We start from the raw sequence: 26,391 nt of genomic DNA on the forward strand, positions 1-26,391 counted from the left end.
ACATTTGAAGTCGGAATACATTTAGCCAAATACATTTAAACTCAGTTTTCACAATTCCTGATATTTAATCCTAGTAAAAATTCCCTGTCTTAGGTCAGTTAGGATCACCACTTTATTTTAGGATTGTAAACTCAATTAGTATTTGGTAGTATTGCCTTAAAATGGTTTAACTTGGGTCAAACGTTTCGGGTAGCCTTCCACAAGCTTCCCACAATAATTTGGGTGAATTCTGGCCAATTCCTCCAAACAGAGCTGGTGTAACTGAGTCAGATTTGTAGGTCTCCTTGCTCGCACACGCTTTTTCAGTTTTGCCCACAAATGTTCTATAGGATTGAAGTCAGGACTTAGTGATGGCCACTTCAATACCTTGACTTAGTTGTCCTTAAGCCATTTTGTAACAACTGTGGAAGTATGCATGGGATCATTTTCCATTTGGAAGACACATTTGCGACCAAGCTGTATCATGAGATGCTGCCTCAATATATCCACATATTTTTCCTGCGTAATGTTGCCATCTATTTTGTGAAGTGCACCAGTCCCTCCTGCAGCAAAGCACCCCCACAACATGATAATGACACCCCCATGCTTCACGGTTGGGATGGTGTCTTCGGCTTGCAAGCCTCCCCATTTTTCCTCCAAACAGAATGATGGTCAATATGGCCAAACAGGGGCAAGCAGTTGCAAACTGTAGTCTGGCTTTTTTATGGCTGTTTTGGAGCAGTGGCTTCATTCTTGCTGAGCGGCCTTTCAGGTTATGTCGAAATAGTATTCATTTTACTGTGGATATAGATCATTTTGTACCTGTTTCCTCCAGTGTCTTCACAAGGTCCTTTGCTGTTGTTCTGGGATTGATTTGCAATTTCACACCAAAGTACGTTCATCTCTAGGAGACAGAGCGCATCTCCTTCCTGAGCGGTATGACGGCTGCGTGGTCCTATGGTGTTTATACTTGTGTTCTATTGTTTGTACAGACGACAGTGGTACAGGCGTTTGGAAATTGCTCCCAAGGATGAACCAGACTTGTGGAAGTTTTGGCTGATTTCTTTTGATGTCCCCATGATGTCAAGCAAAGAGACACTGAGTTTGAAGGTAAGCCTTGAAATACATCCACAGGTACACCTCCGATTAACTCAAATTATGTCAATTAACCTATCAGAAGCTTCTAAAGCCATGAAATCATTATCTGGAATTTGCTGTGTAAAGGCATAGTCAACTTAGTATATGTAAACTTCTGACCCACTGGAATTGTGAAATAATCTGTATGTAAACAATTGTTGGAAAAATTACTTGCGTCCTGCACAAAGTAGATGTCCTAACCGACTTGCCAAAACTATAGTTTGTTAATAAGAAATTTGTGGAGTGGTTGAAAATCAAGTTTTAATGACTCCGACCTAAGTGTATGTAAACTTCCGACTACAACTGTATGTGTTGTTCGGGTCCACTGGACCCAATGGTAATATAAGTGTGGAAAAGTGTGTGTGTAGTTGAAAACAAGTCAAAATTAAACAAAAAGGATTGCTCTGTGCCTTCACTCTGTCTTCCTCCTCCCTGGGCCTGCTGTTTCAACATAGCACCAAGAACCTGTCTGTCTCCCTGCCTTTCTGCCTGTCTCACACTTTTCTCACACTTTTTACCCTTTGTAGTGTGTGAAACTACACAATGTCTTGCGGGAACCTGCACAATGTTATTACAAAACATAATTTAGATACATAATTTAGATGCATTGTAAAAAATGCTGTATTTTCCCACACTCTACCCCGGCCAGGTGCAAATTGGGGGAGGGACACAACAAATAAATAGCTTTGCATGTGTGGCTCCTGTAAGAATATGTTGAAGATAAATACACAACGCAGAGGATGAGAGGACTAAAAACTAGAGTACTAATCGTCAATAGCAAATTGTAAATAAGAGTTGGGTTTCAGTTCAACACTTGTTCAGATTCTGTGGAATGCCACTCCTGAACTCAGAGCGACGTTTGCTAGGTGTGGCACGTTTTCATTGGTCTGTACATTGAGTCGGGGGCAGGATACTTGTTATTTGGCCATTGGCCAAGTTTCACTGCTAGGACTTCTAATTGGTCAACCACAGCCTAGGGTGGGGGGTTATAAATTGCATCCTGTTCCTTTGTTCGGTGGAGAAAATGCTGAGGTAAGGGGAGACTGAACATCTGATCTACCTCCCAGCATAACATCTTGATTTGTCCTTCTCAAATACATTTTTCTCTCCCTGATTTGCTTTGGAGTTTGTGTTATTGAAGAATAACATAAATTGCTAACTCTCCTCACCATAATCAATCAGTATGGCTAAAAAAATATTCAGAGGGCCTATTCAGAAATGATTTTTGCAGAGACAGAAGCTAGTGTGGAGGAGTGTCTTAAGAATTTTCCAAATATGAGGAGTATGTCTCTGTCAATTTGGAGTCTGACAATGAGTTGGAAGAAGCGGATGAGATTGACCCTCAACCAGCCCCAGGACCAGCCCGTCAGCAACCAGCTCATCAGCAGCCTGCAGGAGGAGAAATATGGATGTCAATTTTTTTTTTGCCCAAGGAATGACCCACCCCACATGGCTGCAACCAGAAGGATGCAACCAGGGCCAATGTGGATGGCGGTTACTCATGTGCAGGACATAAAGTCTTCTTTTGAACTGTTCATCCCTGACACCATCCAGAAAATAATTCTGGACTACACTAATTTGGAGGGAAGGCGTGTTTTTGCAGAGAGATGAAAGTAGATGGACCAAATTCATTTACATGCATACATTGGGGTTCTTATCCTTGCCGCTCTTTCCATATCCAATGGAGAATCCACAGAATCCCTGTGTGATGGAGAAACTGGCAGAGAATCTTTCCGTGCAACAATGTCGCTGGAAAACTTCTGCATTATTTCCAGGATTATCTGCTTCGATAACCGAGACATCAGAACAGCTTGGCGGCAGAGAGACAAGCTAGCTGCAATCAGGTCACTGTGGGACAAGTGGATGGACCGCCTTCCCCTGTTTTACGTCCTTGGGCCCAACGTTACGGTTGAAGAGCAGTTTATGCATTTAGACCCACTACATATGGAATCAAGATCTGGGCTGCCTGTGATGCTTCACCATATGCGTGGAACTTGCAAGTGTATATGGGGAAGCCAGATGGAGGAGCCCCTGAGAAGAAAGAAGGGATGCAGGTTGTCCTGGATGTGACACAGGGACTCCGTGGCCACAACATCACATGCGATAACTTTTTTACTTAGCACAGGCTGGGACAGCAGTTCCTCAAGAGGAAGCTGACAATGGTCGGAACAGTACGAAAAAACAAGCCAGTGCTCCCAACTCAGCTGTTGAATACACGGAACAGGCCTATCAATTCCTCCAAGTTTGCGTTCACGGCCGACATGTCCCTAATGTCTAGTGCCAAAGAAAGGCAAACGTGCTACTCATGAGTATGTTGCATAGGGATGGGAGAATCTGTGGCCAGGAACATAAAAAAAACAGATATCAGAATGGATTACAATGCCACAAAAAGAGGGGTGGACAATTTAGACAAGCTGGTGACTGGCAACAGCTGCAAAAGAAGAACCCTACAGTGGCCACTTGTGATATTCTTCAACGTCTTGGACATCTTGGCATACAAAGCGTTTGTCATCTGGATGGTGTTGAACCTGGATTGGAACAGAGGGAAGTTACAGAGGAGACGGCTCTTTCTCGAGAAGCTTGGCTTAGGCATTTGTAAGATCTTCACTGTAAAGTTTTAAACACTGTTTCCTATGCTTGTTCAATTAACAATAATCAATTAATGAACATGCACCTGTGGAACGGTCGTTAAGACACTAACAGCTTACAGACGGTAGGCAGTTAAGGTCACAGTTATGAATACTTAGGACACTAAAGAGGCCTTTCTACTGACTCTGAAAAACACCACAAGAAAGATGCCCAGGGTCACTGCTCATCTGTGTGAATGTGCCTTAGGCATGCTGCAAGGAGACATGCGGACTGCAGATGTGGCCAGGGAAATAAATTGCATTGACCGTACTGTTAGACGCCTAAGACAGTGCTACAGGGAGACAGGACAGACAGCTGATTGTCCTTGCATCGGCAGACCACATGTAACAACACCTGCACAGGATCTGTACATCCGAATATCACACCTGCGGGACTGGTACAGGATGGCAACAACAACTGCCCGAGTTACACCAGGAACGCACAGTCCCTCCATCAGTGGTCAGACTGTCTGCAATAGGCTGAGAGAGGCTGGACTGAGGGCTTGTAGGCTGTTGTAAGGCAGGTTCTCACCAGACATCACCGGCAACAACGTTGCATATGGGCACAAACCCACCGTCGCTGGACCAGACAGGACTGGCAAAAAGTGCTCTTCACTGACGAGTCGTGGTTTTGTCTCACCAGGGGTGATGGTCGGATTTGCGTTTATTGTCGAAGGAATGAGCGTTACACCGAGGCCTGTACTCTGGAGTGGGATTGATTTGGAGGTGGAGGGTCCGTCATGGTCTGGGGCGATGTGTCACAATATCATCGGACTGAGCTTGTCGTCATTGCAGACAATCTCAACGCTGTGCTTTACAGGGAGGACATCCTCCTCCCTCATGTGGTACCCTTCCTTCAGGCTCATCCTAACATGACCCTCCAGCATGACAATGCCACCAGTCATACTGTTCTTTTGTGTGTGATTTTCTGCAAGACTCAAATGTCAGTGTTCTGCCATGGCCAGCGAAGATCCCGGATCTCAATCCCATTGTGCATGTCTGGGACCTGTTGGATAGGAGGGTGCGGGCTAGGGCCATTCCCCCAGAAAAGTTTTTTGCAGGTTCCATGGTGGAAGAGTGGGGTACCATCTCACAGAAAGAACTAGCAAATCTGGTGCAGTCCATGAGGAGGAGATGCACTTCAGTACTTAACGCTTAACGCTTTTGACCCACCCTTTATTCAGGGACACATTATTCCAATGCTGTTAGTCACATGTCTGTGGAACTTGTTCAGTTAATGTCTCAGTTGTTGAATCTTGTTATGTTCATACAAATACTTAAAATGTTAAGTTTGCTGAAAATAAACGCAGTTGACAGTGAGAGGACGTACCTTTTTTTTTTGCTGTGTTTATGTGAGTGAGTGAGTGAGATGTTGGTAAGATTCCTGAACTAAGTGTTTTCATCATTCTATATTGCAGCCGATAGCAACAAGAAGAAGCACTGGGATGTGTGTGGACCCAAGGACAGTTCACATGCAACAAGTGCAAGAAATACAATTGCAACACACACGCAGTAAAACTCTGTCCTTGAAGTGGTGTGTAGACCAGCCTTAATTTGTGTTCAATGGGGCTCATTTATCTTTTCCATAAATTACTGTATGTAAAATTTGACCGTCCAATCTGTTCAGTTTAAATCAATAAACATCATTAGTGATGAAAACCTTGTTTCATTTATATTTGTTCAAGATAAACATGATTTATTTCAACCCATGTCTTGATTGATACAAAACGAACAGCGCTTTTATTGATAAATGTGATCTTGAAAATGGCAAATATTTACCATGCACACTGTCAATATAGCTTGTAATTTATATAAATCAACATCTAAGTATTAAGTATAAAGTATTTTTATGTAAATTGTTATGGCTGTATTGTTTTAAAAACCCAATAATGTTGTGGGTCCATCAGACCCGCGAAACATTGGGTGAATAACAAAAACATGAACACCACACAAGGGTTAACAGTTTCAAAATGTCTACATGTCCTGTCGCATTATACAAGCGTGTTAACTTCTAGCATGATGCAGCCCAGACTCCCAGTGTAGACTAGTAATAAGTAAGTGGAGCAGGCACGGTGTGCGCTATAAGGGGTTGGCTGCGCTGATAGACCGGCTTCATATGTGAGACACATTTGACAAAAGTACCGAAAGTAACACAAATTCTAGTACTGAATCGTTTTTCATGTTCTAGTATACAAAAAGTATTGACGTTTCAGTATACCGTGCAACACTAGCCAGCAGACATGCCTGAAAGCACGCACGTACACAAGCATTCATCCACACACACGAGCACACACACAAACACACACAGTGCATAGCATAGTCCACCCTTCATGTCTGAGAAAATATGTATAGATCCTGCTCCTGTTATATCACAGACATTAGCATTTCTTAAATCTGCCTCAACTAATTAATTTTATTCAACATCAACCTTTGAGTCATATAGTAGAAGGATGCAACTTATGTTAGTTCATCATGTGTCTGTAACAATCTGCATGGTATGACACTGCATTCCTATTTGCACATGTCAGTCATGCCACTTTTGACCTTTCAGAGTCTCATATAAAAAGGGGTTAGATGTGTTTTGACCCTTGCCAAATTCACTTGTTTCACCACATCAAGCTCATTTTCCCCAAGGATGGCCTGAGAGACATTTGTGAGCATATTGCACTTCAAAAGCCCTAAAGCTCTAAAGCTCTTGGCCGATATGAAAACGGTCAAGTCGCAACTGATTCTGACATGAAGTGAAGCAACAATGCTTGGCCCTCACTACAAGAGCCCTGCTGAGTTACGGGAGCAAGGCATTGTGAAGTCACTGATGTTCTCTAATTTGATCTCATGAATCAAGGGAACTCAAAGGAACTCAGAGGGGGAGGAACACAAATCACCAGGGTCCCAACAGAGACACAACACAGGGAAGAGACAAGTAGGGTAGAGAGAGGGGATGAACGGGAGAGACGCCCGCCAAAGTTACAGTTCACAGAACCTTCTCCTTTGAAAGAAAACGCCCGACCAGGGTGGCCTTTAACTAAACCATTCACACGAAACACAGCTCTTCTCAAACCTTGTACAAAGCATGTCCCAGCCAACGCTACAACATCATAACAACGTTCTGAGAATTATGGGAAGCCTTTGCTTCCTGCAGACCAAAGCGTTTGCAAATGAACAGAGTAAAATTGAGGTGAGAAGACAGCGCAGAATTGCCTTAAAGAACTCTAGGCATATATTCATGGGAGACAAGGGGGAGACTGAGGGGGGGGGGGAGCATTACCATAGTAACATGGAGGTCTTGATTCTAGCCCACCAAGGATTCCTGTACAAACACAGAGCAGTGTTCTTTAGCAGCAACAGCGAGCAGCTAGAGCCCTGGCTAAGAATTATCATTCAAACAGAATCATGTCGGCGTAGATAACGCTTGCCGTTATAAAAATAAATTAAGGTCGCCAATTGTAATGTCATGTCCTCAATTCACAGAGAGAGCCGGGTGGCTAAGGGGGAGAAAAAAGCCTATTCAAAGAGACTTAAAGAATAAAGAGTAGACACACATACACAGCCACAGTCAGACAGCGACGTAAATCAACGTTCAAACGTGTGCGGAGGGCCGAGAAGGAGGGGTTGGGCAGGGGGATAACAACACAATCCACACAAGTTAAACAGATGCAATGGCAAACTTCACATGAATTGTTAAAATGGCTTCACAGGAAGTAGGTAATCTCGGCTCTACTAAATAATCCATCAACATGCCGAGAATGGTGATGATGATTAAACATGGACTCTAACCATCTCCTCATGCAGACCAGTGAGGAATGCTAGCTGTGACACACTTGTTAAATTTCACCAGCACTGGCACTTAGGGCCTTGTCAAAACCATGAGCTCCCTCCGCACAGTAAATTCATAAGAGCCTTCATCGCATGACACCCTATTTACATACTTATGTGCTCAGCAGGACAACTCACTTAAAGAGACTTCTGTTATTAATACTGCATAAGAGAGATTTAATGTTTTCATTAGCAATCACATTGAAAATGGAAAGTTTTAGGGAAAGGCAGATGAAAGACTAAAAGCACTGTAATATAAGGGGGAAAATAAGAGCCTGTATGAGTATGAGTTGTTTTGCTTCCTCATTATTCTATTCACAGTATCGCCCACAAATGTGTCAATTTGATTGATGCTCTTCCGTTTCCCTCGAATCCCAAACCTCATCAAGCCAAACCCTAACAGCAACAAATGTAAGAACATTCTCTCGTTTCTCCGCCTCTGTGAGCGAGTTGTTTCTCCATGCCCTAAAGGCATTCTCATCATTGAATCCAGTCTAGTAATTTACAATTGGATATTCTTTCCCCCAAGTGTTGCATTGGACCCGCCCCGAAGTTAATGGACTGTACCAAACACCATTCTATAGGCCTAGATTATTCCCTCCGCTCTTTGTTCTCTCCTTCCATAACCAAAGAACGATGCAAAAGACTTGCACTCAAAACTGTCAATTTGCAAGTTCCTATACGTCTAAGTGCTTCTATGACTAGTTCTCCATCATGACTACCTTTCAGAAACCTGTGGTCAAGTCTAATTGACTGTGTGTAGCTATTACTGGGGAACATTGCTAAAGAGAGAGGGCGGATGGATAGAGGGATAGAAAGGATTGCAATCTCCAACCCACATCTCTTCTAATATCTTGGAGACGTGGAGGAAACAGAAAGAGGAGAACAGGGAGAAACGGTGACGTTAACAAAAAGGCTGGAGGGAAATGGCTACAAATCAATAGACTCTAACGTTATCACATGGCTAAAATCTGCATCACTGGGCAGATTTGTCTCCCTAAAATAAGCATTAGAGTCAAGGTCCACAACATTCAGTTAGACCATACAAACCTGGAGGTATATTAAAGGCCTACACAGTTAGGTATATTAGATTGACTAGCATGCGAACGTACAAATACACCCTCACAGTTCAATGATGTAATGAAATGGGTTGAGCAGAAGCAACCGCTCTAAATCACTGTATAATTCCTTTCATGATATGAGAAGAATCTATAGCTACTGGAGAGTGAGAGAGATAGAGAGAGAGAGAGAGAGAGAGAGAGAGAGAGAGAGAGAGAGAGAGAGAGAGAGAGAGAGAGAGAGAGAGAGAGAGAGATTAAGAAAATAGCTATTGCTATACACATCTGTGAGAGAGAGACACAAGGGTAGGAGAGAAAGAAAATAACAGAATGAAAGAGAGAGGGAGAGATTCAACAAGAGAATGAGAGAAGGAGTGAGAGGGTTAGCAGGGAAAATTAGCATTCCTGAAAAGGCCTGTGGGACTTCATAATTCAGCTGATTTGATACATGCGAGCGAGGTCACTCATAAACTCCTGGCCGTCCATGACCCTCATTTTTCAGTCGGAGTTTCCAGACTAGTCCAGTGTTTGACAAGATTTATCTGTCTGGGTTAATAGCCTCCTCTCTCTCCTAGGTAAGGCCTCATCGATACCAGGGCCTTTCCTGCAGACACTAATGAATATTTCTGCTGCTGCTGCACATGTTAAGTGGGGTTTTTCTTTTTTTCATTCTATGGGTTTGGACTGTGGGAGGGGTGGATTACACACATATGTAGGATATGAGAAAATCACACACACACAGGATATTGAAACCCTCTCAGGCATGTCGCTGTGTTTGTGCCTGGTGTGCTGGATGATGGAGAGGCTGAACTGTGAAGGACCCTGTTGTTCTCCTCTCTATCCTGCATAGGAGCCACACACACACACATTCACGCACACACACCAGGGCTCCAGAATAACTTTCTCTGCTGGTGGCCCCTTTTTCACTGGTGGCTCAACTTTCTCAGTTGATGGCACCAGCACAAGATTTGATCACACCAATTTTTGAACAGAGCTGTGTCCCATAATGTACCTGCATTCCATACAGAACCAGGTTAATAATGACTAGCCAACTTTTAAATTATCATGCCCTTGCAGGGCTTGACATTCAGATAAATTTGCCAGTGGCACAAGATAAGATTTAAATGATGCACGCATCATCTGCTTTGCCGGCCTAGTATTATTTTCATTCGGGCCAGTTGCTTTCAGTTGGTACTGGCCCGAATGAAAAGAATACTAGGCCAGGAAAGCAGATTATGCGTACATCATTTAAATCTTATCTTTAATTTGCGGGCTGAGCAAGTAGCCTACACAAATAATTACATTTTAACTTGACAATATCATATTTATGTTGATTGTTTGGAGGAACAAAATAAAACTTTTGCTCAATCTTAAAAAGTGTGTGATTGTTAGAGATTTTGGACAGTCACTTTACAGTTGTAGGGCCGCTTAAAACCAGTTTTATCTTTTGGTAAATGCAATTTTCCCGGTTTTATTTTTTGCCAAAATAATGCCAAGGGATTGATACAAATCCTCATGATATCATTCTGCCAGGTAGGCCTAAAATCTTAAGAAACGTTTATTCAAACATCGCATGATGACTGAATTGCGCATCGCAAAGATTCAACCAAGACTTCGGACCAAACTTTTTGAATACTTGGTCTGCATACCCATTGTTGGATAACCATGGCTGTTTGAATAAATCTTGATAATAATAGAACTTGTGAACCAAAAACAAACGTGACCAGCTAAAACAAATTCACTGGCACAATAGCACGCACACACACACACACACAGGCACACACTTCAAATATAATATTGCTTGTCAACTTCCTCTTCTCCTCTCCCAAGTCAAGTCCGATCCATTATAGCCCGAGACAACGGGTTAGAGGATATGAATGGATGTGCCTGGTAATAGAACCAGGCTGATCACTAGAAATAGACTTCGATTACGGACGTTTGAAAAAGGTCCTGAGAACATTGTTAATTAATACTGACAACTATGTACATTCTATGGATGGACTTGGAGGTGTGACATGACCCTGAGGGCTGTATTGCATGTCTAGACTTGCTTATGAACAATTGCTGAACTGTGGATTGGTGTGAAGGAAGACTCAGTGATAATGTGAAAATGTCATGTGTGTCTGAATTGTGTTTTTCACAAATAAACAATAATTTCAAATAAAGAAAAGGCCTTGAGTACATCGATATATGCCTTCCTCGGTAGTCACAATTTTTTGGAAAACTATTGCCAAGTACTTGGACAAACTCATGATGCCGGGAGGCTAAGTGCGCTGCTCAGATGGTAACAGTGGGTTGTTTAAAAAAAAATATTAAGCCTTCCCCAAACCATAGCCCTAAGCGTAACAACTCGGACTGAATACTTAAACATAACACTTTGAGATGGTTCTGTTTTAACCCTGTAACCATGTGGAATTAAACCTGTGACCACGAAGGAATTAATGAGTCAAACATAGACGTCGAATTTCAATGTAAAACTATGAGATCGTGTTGCATAAAACGCTATCCTTTGGACAAATATGCTGGGGATTAACTGTATTATTTATCTTGGCTGATTCTTAATCCTTGTTATGAAGTCAAGAGATCCTCACATATCTTAATATTTCAACAGCCGCTCCAGAGAAAAATATTAACGAGAAATCGGTGCCAAATGAGCAGACTGTGAATGTGTGTGCGTGTGCATGGGTGTGTGCGTTTGTGCCTGTGTTTCTCTTTGTGTTGTATCTATGTGAATGTGTGTGTATGCTTCTCTTTGTGTGAGCCTGTGTGTTTGTCAGGACTCCCTGAAATCAATCAGATTCTGAAGGTTGTATCTTTTAACTTTTTCATCCGTGAGTTCTGAATATCTCTAACCTTCGCCCCAGCGTGAGTTGTTGTATGCACGTGATGTCAGAATGCACTCACTGATCCAAAATGTGATTGTTATGCAACAGGACAGTTCACACGCGTTGCCTGTTAATTATCAAAAAGATATGTTTCAATTTGTCAATTTCAAATTATTTTCTAACAACAGTTTGAATTGAGGTGTGTTCCACCTCCTCATTAATTCGCATAGAATTAACCCATTCAGTGTTGGGGACAATTTATGTTTGAGGCTTTACTGAGCCGAACAAACTTCTCTCTTCACAAACTTCTCTCTTCGAGGAGAGCCCACGCACAGATTACTTTGGATTTCTAGAAAGTGTTTTACTCAATTATTTCGATCAATTTTGAGCTAACCCGTGATGTGATGAATTATAAATAGTAATTTCTATTAGCTCATTCATATTGTGGTTTCCGTCAGCCGAGAGTTATCTAAATATGACCGCTTGTGTTACGTCAATATTTCCTCAGTTAGCGCAAGGACTAATATAGCTTACATTTTCCGGTTTGGATGATTGTGTTATGCTGTTGATACTTATGTGAAAGTCTGAATATTGCATCCAAAAATAAACTTAACTTTGTAAGGACCGTGTTTGTGCAAAATGTTTCTGTGAAAAAACAGTGTGGCTAGCTCAAATGCTGACAGTTGCATCAATCGATAGTGGATTTTCAAAATTAGCATTCTAATCAAACCGGTTTGATCGTACGCTCCAGGGACCACTGTAGAATGATCACACCCGTTTGTTGGTACGTGGTTAAACCCGAGCAGATCAGAGTTTTTCCACTTGTCAGCACCCAGGCACCACTGACACAGTAATCAGCCAGACAGCCAAAACAATTCAGCCCATCGCATTTCCCTCTGTCTGCCTTCCAAATAACATTAGCCATCCCCTCTTCATAAACAAGTTCAAATCTCACTAACGAGCGATGGGATTGGTCGCCAGTGGTTGCCGACAGTGACGGGTGACATTAGAACAGGCCTGGGCAACTCCAGTCCTCGGAGGCCTGATTGGTGTCACACTTTTTCCCCAGCCCCAGCTAACATGCAAAAATACAATGTTTCCTGAAATGCATCCCGTACAAGTCCTAAACCAAAAAATTACGTCAAACACTACATTGTGCATCTCTTTAGACCCAGATATATCTCTTAGTAGTATTTGTTGTGTATCAGTATGATTATTTTGACATCAGAAAACAGTCCACTCGTCTGACACCACACTGGTGCCACTACACAAGCATACACTGAGTGTACAAAACATTAAGGACACCTTCCTAATATTGAGTCCCCCTTTTTGCCGTTAGAACAGCCTCTATTCATCGGAGCATGGACTCTATAAGGTGTCGAAAGCATTCCACAGGGATGCTGGCCCATGTTGACTCTAAGGTTTCCCACAGTTGTGTAAAGTTGGCTCGATTTCTGTTAATGCATTCAATATCCATTGAGAATGACAATAGTTCCTCAACGTAGCCTATATCGATAACCATTCAACATGAAAGGAGAGAAAAAATGTCATGCTCTGATCCGGTGGAAACGTCATAAAAAAGGCTTATTACTTCTTATACAGCTGTGTCTGTCTGTCCGGAGCTCACTGGCACGGGAAACTCTGACGGCCCAGAATATTTTACACAATGTTGCAAGTTTGCTAGCATGAGCTTGGCCGTACCAAGTTAATAATTGATACAATGGTTCAAGATCCTTGCAGTGTGCATGTGATTTAAAGGAAATTTTTATCAGGATATTTTTTGCACCTGCGGGCTGCCAAGTTTTTATTTGGTGGCGTTATGTAGGCTAGTTTTACATATTGGCAATAGAAGTTACTTTTAGATTTGTATCATTTTAATTTAGATATACTTTTTATTAACCACATGACAATGACTTTGAGATATTAAGACTTTATTATAACTGAAATGAAACTGTTCCACAAAAATGTGCATATGAAAATCATAACTGGCAAGCAGATCAGTAGAACTGGAACAATAACTTGGCACTCCAAATGGAAAAGGTTGCCGACTGTTGGCCTTACGGACAACTTCAGCAGTGGGAGGAGGAGGGTCGGGAATATTTGTTTTCCTTCTGGTTAGGCTATATTGGTCTCTGGCTCCGTCTTTAGTCATTTGTGCGACTTCATATTTAATCACAGTATTAAAGCATCAGATACGCTCAGTAGCCTACATATGGTTGATTTTATTCGAACTTGGGGTGTGTCTACAGTGTATATGCAAAAATACACGTTTCAAAATTTGGACCAATCGATTGGTCAAAAGAACAGATGACTGGGTCGACCAAGATTTTTTGGGGTCGGGGACAGCCCTAATCCCTCACATACACACTCAGCTACACGCTGAGATACACAGATAAAAAGGCACCCACACAAAGATGCACACACACACACACAGTGTACAGATACAGGCACACGCACATGTAATAAACATGTTAAAATACACATATGCATTTACAAATGTATGCCCTAGGGCGCTAGCAGAGCTAAAAACATAAATATCCATTATTTTTGTCCTTTTCTAGTCAACATAGTATCATCACCGAAAGCCTCAGTGGACCGTGCAATTTTTATGAAGCTCAGAAACCATTGTGTTGTTGTCCATTAAAATCAAAGACAGACATACCCACATACAGTATGATCCCTGCTGTGATCCTTCATGTTGACAGCAAACTATTCCCCTGAGTTTCACTAGCAGTGATTCTAAGTGATGTTCAGAGTTACTGGAGCTGCTGCTTGAAGAACAAGTAGATGAGGAGAGACAGCCACAATAGGAAATACCAACAATAGCAATGTACCTTTTAGCAAAATTGAGTGGGCCCCTATCAGGAATTCACACTAGCCCTCAGACAAACTGAACACAAAACATCTGGAGAGCTAGGATTTCCCCTGCTGCCGCCTCCACCACCACAGCGACAAGAAGTGCAGGAATTGATACCGGTAAAAGGGAAGAATTACCTGCAAATAGAAATCAGTATTTTCCGTGCTTCATAGAACATTTTATTGCATATTCAATGTAATACAATTGAAATGTTGGCTCAGAAAGAAGAGGACATTGCTGACACTTCCATTAAAATAAGCCAGCGCGCCGTTGAGCAATCAAGCTGCATTATTGGTGACTTTGTGACTTATCTTCCCCATTCTCTCTTTCACCGTGTTATCACGACAAATGTTACCAATGCATCTGGGCTGCTCCTGATTCAATCTTGACTATTTACATTCATACCCAGCCAATGGCCACAATGGCAGATGTAGCGAGGAGAAGAGGGATAGAAATGAAGACAGAAAGAAAGAAAACAGAATTGAAGGAGAGAGACAAGCACAGAAAGAGAATGGAAAGGAGAATGGAAAGAGAGCAGAAGATTGACAAAGAGAGAGAGATTGATCAAGGCCTCCTTTTCTAGGGGTGTTTTCACACCTGGTCCCTTTCAGACAATTTTTGTGAACTCAGTGCGGTTCGCACATTTTTTTTGTGCAGTGTGAACACTCAGTTCCCTCAAAAGAGCCCCTGAAGTGGTCCGGTTCCCTTTCCTAGGACTATGTTAATGCAAAGCTCCCCAGGTTCACTTGTCGAAATTTCCGTACCACACACTAAACTACTGCAACACCATTTCCCCTGCCATAAACCCTCACAATTGCTACCACAAAAGAAAGATGATAACGTGTAGTTTTGCGGAAAAGAATGTGTGCTGTTTTGTGCCAAGGACACACAAAAATTCCAAAATGTGTGGTTTTTAGTTCAGATTATGCGTTTGCATTATGTGATCTATAGGCTAAAATAGCTTCATAAGCTGTTTATTAATCGTGGGGTTTGAATAGTGTGAAAAGATAATATATTTGGTGAGATTCACAACATAGGGTATAAAATATATTCTAGCTCTTAAAGGGGCAGTAGCCTTGGGTGTACAATTTTCAATTCGAGCATTATTTATTCTGCAGTTATTGTATTGCTATTTATTTGCGAATAGTATATTTGGATTACAATTATTATGTCTCATACTTTAACTAAATTCAATCTCTTAGCTTCCAAAATGTAAGTAGGTATATCTAGCCGTCCGTTAACACATTCTGACTGAATGGCTTGTCCTGCACTTTGTGAAAACCCAGAGTGCATGTTGGAAAACGATCTTGGTTCCGTTCCAAACATGTGAAAGCAAAGAGAAATCGGACCACAAAACAGGTGAAGTGAACCGGCGAAAGAGTTGAGTCCTCATTCAAAGGGAAGGGCAGTATGACTATAAAGAGAACTGAGTTCTTTTGCTTTCACCCCAGAGTTCACTTTAAAGAGGACGGAGATCGGAGTTCTATAGAAGACGATATGTGAAAACACCCTAAAGGTGATTGATTTCTACTCTTTTGAAAAAAGTCTTGCCTTTCGAAAGGCCTCGCCTTCGCAATATTCTTCCAGGTCAGGTAGCCAGGAGCAATCCATTCAAAGCCATTGAAATAGATTAGGTATAATACCACTTAAGTCACATCTTATGTAGTGTTATGTACAGGGTCACCCAACCAGTAGTCAAACAACTGGTCAGACAGAATCCAACACATTCAGCATTGAGTAGGGACTAGTGTTCTCCCTCTTGCTCATTCTCACTTTCTCTCCCTCCTTACTGCCTTCTTCATCTGTTCTCCATGCTTGCCTAGCTGTCAGGTAACCCTAATCTGCAGATTAGTCACTGGCCTAAAACTAATGTATTTAAATCACCCCACTCAAATTATTCAGGAATTTGCTGGCCAGTGCAATTTCATGAGTATTTTATCTCTCACTCTCTCTCCATCTCTCCCAATATCCCCCCTTTCATTCTCACTGTAAAGCACATACACAAAATGCCTGGTGTGGTCTTGCCGCCCATAACAAAGTAAATTAAGCCATCCGAGACAAATGTGATCAAATTAGCATCAGTCGACACGGCAGTAAACACACAGCACCACAGGCAACCCCCTGTACTAAACATAAAGCAGTGATGAACCAACCAGCTGATCTCATTCTGCACCATCTTCATCTTCTCACACCACCAGCTCTTTTCCCTGTGCTGTGCGTATACTTAATGATTCACAGGCAAACAGATGCTGCTTGGTTAATGTTATGTTAGTTGCATGATGATTTCCTTTTAGTGGCTATACTCTACAAAGAATGTAATCCATTCATATGTTGTTCAACCGATTCATGCCAAATGTTTTACCCGTACAATTCACAAACTCCCATATGGGTGAACACATACCGAACACAGAACATTTTATGCCTACTTCCTTATTTCTTTACAGTGTATCGTAACTTGGATGATCCACATGGGATTCAAATATAGAAGATAAACAAAACCGTTCTACAACTATTAGTCGAGCAATTTGCATCATATAACGGCTACGATTACCAACAGTGGCCAATGTTTTCTCTCCGGTCCAGCCTCGAGTCAGTCATTCGACCCGTTTCACCATCCACGGGGGAGTCAACCTGACCAAACATGATAAACCTCGAACAGTACCTCTTATCAAGTAATTACCTTATTGAGTGCAACTGGTGACTGCCTCCCCCAACCTGTTTGACACAGATAGAATCAGAAGCAACTAAATGGAAGGTTACAGAAACGTACTGAAGTTTACAGAGCGGGGTAAACATACAGTAGGTAGACGATTTGCAACGGTTCATATAGATATAGGCTGCAGACTATTTACAAACACTCTAGGTTAGTAGACGGCTATAATAAAGATTCACAAAGGGGGCGGCAAAACAGATTAAGACAAGTGTGGCATCTCAAAGGTGTTTAGGTAACTACAATAGCTTCCGTTTTTAAAGAAATTAGCCTCCAGGCAAATGGAGGTTTTTCCATATTGGTTTTGTGATCTCGGGGGACTGACAGTGCGAAAGTGCCTGTTACATCATGTGTGTTTGGCTGGCGAACACATACGTAATTACCCATATTTGCATGCTGATATTATTTGTTTGAGATGTTGTGGCGAGAAGGGAACATGGGGTCCATATGTAAATAAGGTAAACTGGGGCTTGACAAGTTGGAGGGGATGGGAAGGGAAGGAAGTGGAAGGATAGGAGCAACACTGTGCAAGTGGAATGAGGTGAGGGACTAGAGGGCGGTGAGGGCAATGGGGCAATGTCCAGTCATGCTCGCTGAACCAACCCTAGCCTGAGGCGAGGCAGCCTCAGCTGACCCACTGTACTGCGATGTATACATGCCCCGAAGCAGAGGGATAGGATTGCAACCTGCCTCAGTTCTCGATTGTTTAGAAAAGATAAGACAAGGATCCACCTGGACAGGGGATAACATTATTTCAAATGCCCCACTTAAAAAAGGCATGGTGAGTTAACTTTAAGAGTAAACATTGTGTCTTTGGATAGAACAGGTGAGCTATCGAAGGAATTATATTTAATATCTTAGCTTAGCTAATAATTTAGTAATACTTTATTTGGACAGTCCACCTGTAGATGCTCTACAGCAGGGGTCTCCAACCTTTTGTAACATGAGAGCTACTTTAAAAAAAAATGTAACATGTCGCGAGCTACTCATTTCTTTTAGCTTTCAAATAGGCATATTTTTTTCTATTCTCCCTCACCCCTGCAACTCTTAGCCGGATCCTTCGTGTACAAGAAAAGGTAGTGCACTAGGTTTTCTGTCAATATTTCTGGTAAAATAATGGTTAATAAACAACTCTATGAGGGGCCCTATAAAACCTAATTATCTTTTATATTTTCCCAAATTATGTTTTCTCATTTCTGTTTTGCTGGTTTTAAAAAAATGACAATTGTTCTGGTTTTGTACACCAGCTTCAAAGAGCTGAAAATAACATATTTTGCTTGTTTTGTCACATAAACCTAAACTGAACTATTTGAATTTTAGCAACCATGAAATGGCAGAGCAATTTTTGCATATTGCACCTTTAAATGTGCATCTAGGGAGTGAGGAATGTGCAGACGAACAGATAGTTTGTCGATAGTATGACCATTTGTAGAGCATCTACAAATGGAAAATCCGGACAATTCCAAATCAAGTTTGACCAATAATTTAGCTTTAGGCATTTGGTACTTGAGAGTATGACGATTATCAACTAAAACACTATTTAACACAGGGATTTAGCTACGGAAACATGACACAGTAGGGATACGATGGAAGAAAGAGAGAGAGACAAAAAAACGCAGGCTTGAATCCAATAAGTGTGGAGTTCCAGGAAGGACTGAAATTCCAGGTACATCACCCTACTGTTCTAACTCAATGGCTGCTCAGTGACACGCTGGCGTCTCACTCTGTGCTCCCCTGACTTAATGACTGCTTAAATGTCTGATGACAACCTGCTAAACTTCACTGGTTGCCTGGTTACCTGCTTGGAGTCCAAGCCGGCTGCTGCATGTGCGGTGGTTATTTTTATATTCGGTAGGCGAAGGATGAGGTGGAAGGAGACCTAGAAGGAACCTGATACCGCAGTAGAGACTCATAGTCAATAGGATATTGAAGCTGCCCCCCACAACTCTCCTGTGGAAAAGTAGAGACCACTCTGTGTAACTCAAACAGGGCTCTCTTTCTTGTGTCTGTCTCTATTTCTGGGAGGAGAGTGAGCGAAGTAGAGTGTGAGAAGTGGAGCGAGAGAGATCCATAGAGGAGAAAATAGAGGGAAAGATGGATAGAGAGAGAGAGAGAGAGAGAGAGAGAGAGAGAGAGAGAGAGAGAGAGAGACAGTCTGTGTATGTGTGTGAGTGAGTGAGTGAGAGAGAGAGATTTGCTAATCCCATCAAAAGGTCTCAACCTCAATGAGCCTTAAATATCGTAGATTGCAATGCATTTTGGATTTCCTGCCACTGTTAATTCAATAACAAAGGTTAAATCTGATATGTTTTGAATAGCAATTTCCATATCTAATGTGATCAATTTGACATTGCGGATTACCCTGTCTCCAGCAGTCGCAATACAATGTGATCTACCGTGCAATTCTCTACAATCAGACATGAAACCTTATCCCTAATCCAACCTCCCACCGGCCTCTGCATGCAAATCCATAGCAACAACGGAGTCGGACAAGAAGCCATGTTTAATTCGATAGAAATAGAATCTATTCATTTCTATTTCTATGTATAATTCCATCCCCAGCACCTCATAATTCTTATGTGTTTCATTACACATTATGTCCTCAACCAAAGGGGGGTGCTTACCAGCGTGTTTTAGCTGTGGTGGCCCTGTGGTGGCAATCAGGAGACTGTAAGTGCAGCCGTTCAATCGAAGTATCAACAGGGAATGTTTGACAAGGCATGTATTGGAGTGTAAAAACACGTCATAGAATGTTATATACTGTATCTCTGTTGCCTCATGGGTACATGGGGCTACAGTTGCCGCTGCTTCTGACAATATTCATTAAACCATAGAGGGCAACACTTCTACATTAGCCACTTCTACAGGAACCGTTGAGGAGAATCGAGAAAAAGTAGCTCTGCATGTTTAAAAAGAGGTAATTGCACATTATGGTGGCGGGGACAGCCTTTGCAAACGCTCAACACTCAATGCTCGACACCCCTGTGTATTTTCGGGTCTGTGTCTGAATCTTCGAATGAATTGACTTGTCTATAATAATAAAAAACGCTGTAGCGAGCATTCACATGAAAAAGTAAATAACTAATTATGGAAAAGTGCAGCAGCACTGCTAGCGACATACACAATACATGGCTCTGCCGCAGCAAATAGAGTGTCCTGTTAATTATGGATGGGACATTCGTAAGCAACAGCAGTCCTCACAAAAAACACTGAATACAGCGCATTAGAAGCTGTTAGAGACAGTAGAGGAAAAAGAGAGGGATGGATGGACGGATGGTGAGGGAGATTGAGAAATTAAAGAGGAAATAGCAGAAGGGAAAGGGATATAGCGTAGAGTAAGGGAGAGAAGATTAATAAAGAAAGAGACTGCAAGAAAAAAGACAGGCGATGAAAAGAGCAAAAAGAAATTGAGAGCAATGATTTTGAGGAGAGGGACAGAAATTGGTGTGGTGGTGAGAGATAGAGGAGAGTGAAAGATAGGGTGGGAGAGGAGGCGGCTTTGAAGAAAGGAAAAGATGCAGGGGCGGATAGAGAGAGAGAGAGAGAGAGAGAGAGAGAGAGAGAGAGAGAGAGAGAGAGAGAGAGAGAGAGAGAGAGAGAGAGAGAGAGAGAGAGAGAGAGAGAGAGAGAAAGAGAGAAAGAGAGAGAGAGAGAGAGAGAGAGAGAGAGAGAGAGAGAGAGCGAGAGAGAGAAAGAGAGAAAGAGAGAGAGAGAAGAGCAAGGGGGACACAAGATGGGGGGGGAACAAGAAAGAGAGAGAGAAATCAGCCCAATCTACTGTGCTGAACAGCACTCAGGAATGCAAGAGGAGTTTGCTGCTTACAACACATAAGAGAACAATCAATAATGCATTAGATTGCCATAGAAAACATATGAAACAATAGGGTAAGTGTTATTTTCCTGGTAAATGCAGATGAAAAGGAACCAACTTCATCATGTATTAACCTTGATTCGCACCATCTGGCTTTCTCATAGATTTGTTTTTTTTAAGAACCATAATGATATGAATTGATTAATTCACACTTCCCTAGAATATGAAGTTCCCTGTCATGCGTGCAGCCATGAATGATGGCACAAAGAGTCGATGAGAGGAGTGAGGAAGATGGGAAACAGAGGAAGGGATGGCCGGAGGGAGAATGTGTAAGAGATGGGTGTCATAAGGAAATAAAGAGGGTATAGTGAGATGAAGGAGAGAGAGAGAAAGAGGGAAGAGAGAGAAATGGATGGATGAAGAGATACATGAGAGTAACCTACAGAAGGGATGGAGAGAGCGAAAGGCAGAACATGTCTGAGACAGAACATGAGAGAGAAAGAGAGAGAAAGAGCAGGAGGGAGAGGTTTAGGTAAGCCTGATTTCACTGCTGGGTCAGTGAATTGATACAGACACATCAGGGCACAGTTATGTTGTGACCTCCTGCCCAGATGTTCCTAGTCAAGCTGAAATCCAGTAAAACACGGCACCCTCGGTTAGCATTTCTTTAGAAGGCCACTCCTGTATTTCATTTTCACAATGTCTTACTTGTTTTTCTTTGTCTTGTTTTTTTTGACCCTCTAAAAGGAAGAAAAAGGCTGCCTTGTTACAAAGAGGGCGGGGAGTTATTCACCTTGCAGAAGGGTATCCTAGCTACTTAGCCACACTGTGATAGAATAACTGCAAACCAGACCCTTATGCAAGCTGTCTACAACACTCAAAACACATACATGCACAGGTCAGCAAAAGTGACACCACAGTCAAACTAAACCGCCTCACAATACTAGAGAGAGCAAAAGAGCTGGATATGCTTAGGCGAGTGAAAATGAAATCCTGGCATAGGCTACGCATGTCCTCATTTCCTTTTCAATATTACATGGTGAATGGCACTCCAAACCCAAACAGATCAATACAGCTAACTTGACACATATTAGCACCATAAAAGCAACATGACTACTGAGACTAGCCCTGTCAGGAGGCATTACGCAGGAGATAACACTAAGAGAGGGAGAAACATGACACATTTGAAAACAGAAAGAACAAGAAGAAGAAAAAAAACATATATATATATATATATATATATATATATATATATATATATTATATATATATATATATTGAGTCAATGTATTCTTACCTGTTTGTTGTACTTGTTGATGGTTTGACTGCTATACTCAGAGCAGTGGTCAGATCCAAGGGAAATGTTATCTCCGGTGCCAACGAAGGTGTTGGCAGGGGGCAGGTCCTGAACAGCCTGATGCTTTTTCCCGGCCGTGGGTGACTGGGGGTGGAGCTGGACTGTGGGCAGTGGCGAGCTGGACTTGTAGTGCCGGGCCAGATCCGGGCTCCCGGGCCCTCCGTTAACAGACCGGTACCGGCCCATCCCAGGGCTGTCCGACAGCTTCTCGTTGACACCATCGTAGCGCTGGCCGTTGGGCTTGGAGGCCTCAATGGTGACGATGCTGCTGTACAGTGGCTGTTTGGACTTCTTATTCTTCTTGTCCTTCTTAGGCTTTTTGCCCTTGTCATGCTGCTGAGGGGTGAAGAAGTCCTCGTGGTCCTTCTTGCCTGCCTCATAGCCATTCTTGTTCTTGGGGCGGCAGTAACGGGCCATGACGACGATGAGGATGATGAGAATGACCGTCATGATGCCTGAGACCACCCCGATGACGATGCTCAGCCGCTGCTTACCCAGGTCGTAGTTGGGGTCACCAGCGATGTTGGTATTGAGCGGCGTACCCAGGCTCTTGGCCACCTGGGCCTCTACGATGGTGGAGTTGGAGAGGGTCTCATTGACATAGACATGCACAAGGGTAGTGGTGCTCTGGGAGGGCTGCCCGCTGTCGTTCACCTGAACCACGAGTCGATGGAGGCCATAGTGTTTCTGCTCCAGCTTCCCCACCAGTGAGATGACCCCGCTGCCTCCGTCAATCTCAAACAGTTTGAAGGGGTTTCCACCGATGATGCTGTAGTTCAGGTCAGCGTTGATCCCTGTGTCCGGATCAGTGGCTATGACGGTTCGTACTACAGTCCTGACGTTGCTGGAGGGGGGCAGGAGGGTGTAAGTGCTGTTGATGGGGAAGGTGACAGTTGGCGGGTTGTCGTTCTCGTCCATCACGAAAAGTGACACGGTGGCTGTGGCGGATCTGGGTGGGTCTCCACCGTCCACAGCCTTGACCCTAAACGTGTATGAAGTCTTCTGCTCGCGGTCAAATGACATGGTGGAGAAAATGGTTCCTGTGTCATTCTCAATGGAGAAGATATCCTCCTCTTCCTCGATGAAAAGGCTCATTTCAGCGTTCTCGCCCTTGTCAGCGTCAATGACGGTCACCATGCCAACAGGGCTGTTGGGTGTTAGGTTCTCTTTGACGTAGAAGGTGAACACGTCCTGCATGAACTTTGGCTCATTGTCGTTCTTATCTGCCACCAGGACCACCACAGTGGCTGACCCCTGGAGTATGGGCATGCCCTTATCTTTAGCTATCACTTTGAACTCATACCTCTCTGTTTGCTCCCTGTCCAGAATGGTGTTTACTCTGATGTCACCACTGTCTGCATCAATGGAGAATATCCCATTTACAGAGGAGACGAGGGAGTAGGCGATTTCTGCATTCTTGCCACTGTCAGCATCGATTGCCTGCACTGTGGTCACCCTCTCGCCTGGGGCATTGTTTTCCAGAAAGGACACCTCCACCACGTTCTGGCTAAAGATGGGTGGGTTGTCGTTGAAGTCTCCCACCTTCACGATAAGCGAGTTATTACTGGCCAGGCTAGGGCTTCCTGAGTCCACAGCCACGATGACCACATTGTACTCCTGTGTGGCCTCATAGTCCAGCGGGGCTGATGTATGGAGAAAGTATTTCTTCTTATTCATCTCACCCTCAATCTCACTAGCCGGTTTGAGCTGGAAGGGCACGTCACCCACCACAGTGCAGGTCACGATGCCATTCTCGCCCTGGTCGCGGTCTGACACCTGGACTAAAGCTATAGGCGTGTCCACCACTACATCCTCTGCCACATTGGCCACTCCATCTTTCAAGAAAATGCGTCCGATCTTACGAATCTCGATAGCAGGCACGTTGTCGTTCTCATCTTTGATATTGAGGACCACGGTTGCCTTGTCCATTTTGGGTGGCTGACCTCGATCCCTTGCCATTACCGTGAAGCGCAGCTGGCTCACCTCCTCACGGTCAATACGATGGAGCACGCTAAGCCACCCCGAGCCCTCATCCAGCCTCAGCAGCCTACGCACTGACTCTGTGGCCGCACCAAATACGTACTCAATCTGACCGTTCACCCCAACGTCTGCGTCAGCTGCTTTCAGCTGCAGGATGGGGGCACCAGGGGAGCTGTTCTCTGGCAGGTCAGCCTCATACACAGCCTTCTCAAAGCGGGGGCTGTTGTCATTCACATCAGTGATCATCACCCTCAGGATGGCCTGGGAGGAGCGTGGGGGGTCGCCCCCATCCCTAACACGCAGGGTGAGCTCATAAGAGTCCCTCTGCTCCCTGTCCAGCGCTCCTTTAATGATGAGCTGCGGCTGTTTTTCCCCATCAGTTGTGTCAGCAACTTGCAGTTCAAAGACGCTGCTCCTGGCTGCCCCCTCATCAAATCTCCTGCTGTCCACTCCACGTCCCCCTGAGTTTGAACCCAGGCGCCTGGAGCTCTCCCCGCTGTCCTGAATAAGCTCATATCTCTCAATTCCGTTCCTGCCAAAATCTCTGTCGGTGGCAGTGGGCAGGAGATAGAGAGTGCCGATCGGTCTGTTCTCTTCCACTGACAGTGTCAGAACAGGAGAGGGGAAAGACGGGGTGTTGTCATTTATGTCTAAAATAATGACTTTCCCCTCGAACAGGTCAACCCAGCTCTGAGCCGGTCCAATTACTGACACTTCAAAATCTATGAAACATTCGTTTTCATCAAATATCATTTGGCATTGCTGTAATTTTTCACGGTCTATCCGCCGTTCATTAGTGGTCAGCTCGCCTGTTATATTATCTATTTTGAAAAAATCAGAGCCGGACTCGAGGGTAAACGTAACCTCACCAGACCCGGCGACGATTCCGAGGTCTTTGGCTACGTTCCCTACCCTGACATCGGCGGGTCCCTCCTCAGCCAAGCGATATCGCAACACTTGCTTGGCATCGGGCTGATTCAGCAGCTGCAGGATGAGTATACTGTAGCATATATAGTCCACTGCGCCAGTAGTCCTCATTGTTCCCCGCAATGTCTTAACTGGATTATAAAGCCTTGAATCGAATGACGTTTACTTGCTGCTATTGTTTTTGTTAAACATAATTTTCCTTCTCGGTTAATTTGAAGTCCTTCGTTTCAGGATGTGTATGACTTCATACTCCGGACGCACTCCAACACCGCTTCAACTGCAGTGAATAAGAGCAAGTGCACCCGCTATACTTTTCTTCATTTTTTTTTGTGGGTGGGTGGGGTGGGGGGTAATCCTCACCCCTTTTTTCCAGCAACGAATAAATGTTTCTTTAACAGTCCGTTCAGTCTGGTTATATCCTATGTCATGAATTCATAACGATTCCGAATATCTTATCATGCCTGTAAAGAGAAAATGTCCAAGATTTTATCTTATTTCATTTTAATGTTGAATCAGTCCTAGTTTATTCAGTTAGACAAAAAAAAACACATCTCCCAGATTGATATAGAAGCGATGTAAATGGTCAAGATTCCTTAGACGATATATCCAACAGATTAGTGGCAATGAAATTGCCCGCACAGATTCCCAAATTGTGATGATACAGTTAGGCTACTTTACAGAGCCACTCGTCTTCTTACCTTGAAACAGCGTATAAGCGACACATCATGTGTCCAGTAGCCTATCCAAGCAGCATCCGTGCACTCTGATTTCTTCTCTACATTTACTCACTTATAACAAGCAGCAGTAGTTAACGTTAGTTCTCACAGTCGCAAGCAATACGGATAGAATACAAAAAAAAACTGATAGTGAGGGAATAATAAAACATGAAACAAACAAGGACAATTGTAATTCCCGATGTAGATATTGGAAAATGTCGGTGAATTATTACGTGAGAATCCTCCTTCTTTCCCGCATTCTCAATCCAAGCGCCCACTCAACACATGCATGTACTTAGCGTGCGTTTGTAGCACCTATCTCGCTGGACTGTGAGAGCGATTCACAATTGTGTCTCGCGCGCTCTCTCCACCTCTCCAGTTTCGTTCCCCAGCGCACGTAACTAGGGCTGAATTTGTTTGGTAGGTTTCTAGAGGGTAGGCCTATTTGTTAAAAGGAGAGGAAGGGAGGGAGAGAGAGAGACGAGAGTTTTTTTTCTCTTGTTAATAAGGGGATGATTTAACCAAATGTGACTCAGTACCACATGAAGAAAATGCAATTGCAATGCACCACACACTACCCATTCGAATGGT

At 43.3% G+C, this 26,391-nt stretch overlaps 1 protein-coding gene across 6 annotated transcripts in view; it reads right to left on the reverse strand.

Moving 5' to 3' along the window:
• Window positions 1-26,191, reverse strand: part of LOC118368620 (protocadherin-7-like) — a 230,006-nt gene extending 203,815 nt beyond the window's left edge. For 5 of the 6 annotated variants that reach the window (XM_035752884.2, XM_035752882.2, XM_052495732.1 and 2 more), the window contains exons 1-2: window positions 25,783-26,191; window positions 22,118-25,545 (exon numbers count right to left, since the gene is read on the reverse strand). In XM_035752884.2, the coding sequence (XP_035608777.1) occupies window positions 22,118-25,195 (3,078 nt within the window). In that variant the 5' untranslated portion in view covers window positions 25,196-25,545; window positions 25,783-26,191. Of the gene's footprint in view, window positions 1-22,117 lie in introns of all 6 variants that reach the window. The other variant, XM_052495731.1, reaches the window with a different exon arrangement.
• Window positions 26,192-26,391: the final 200 nt, after the last annotated feature.

The sequence above is a fragment of the Oncorhynchus keta genome, chromosome 35 (assembly GCF_023373465.1).
Source record: "Oncorhynchus keta strain PuntledgeMale-10-30-2019 chromosome 35, Oket_V2, whole genome shotgun sequence".
Taxonomy (NCBI): Eukaryota; Metazoa; Chordata; class Actinopteri; order Salmoniformes; family Salmonidae; genus Oncorhynchus; species Oncorhynchus keta.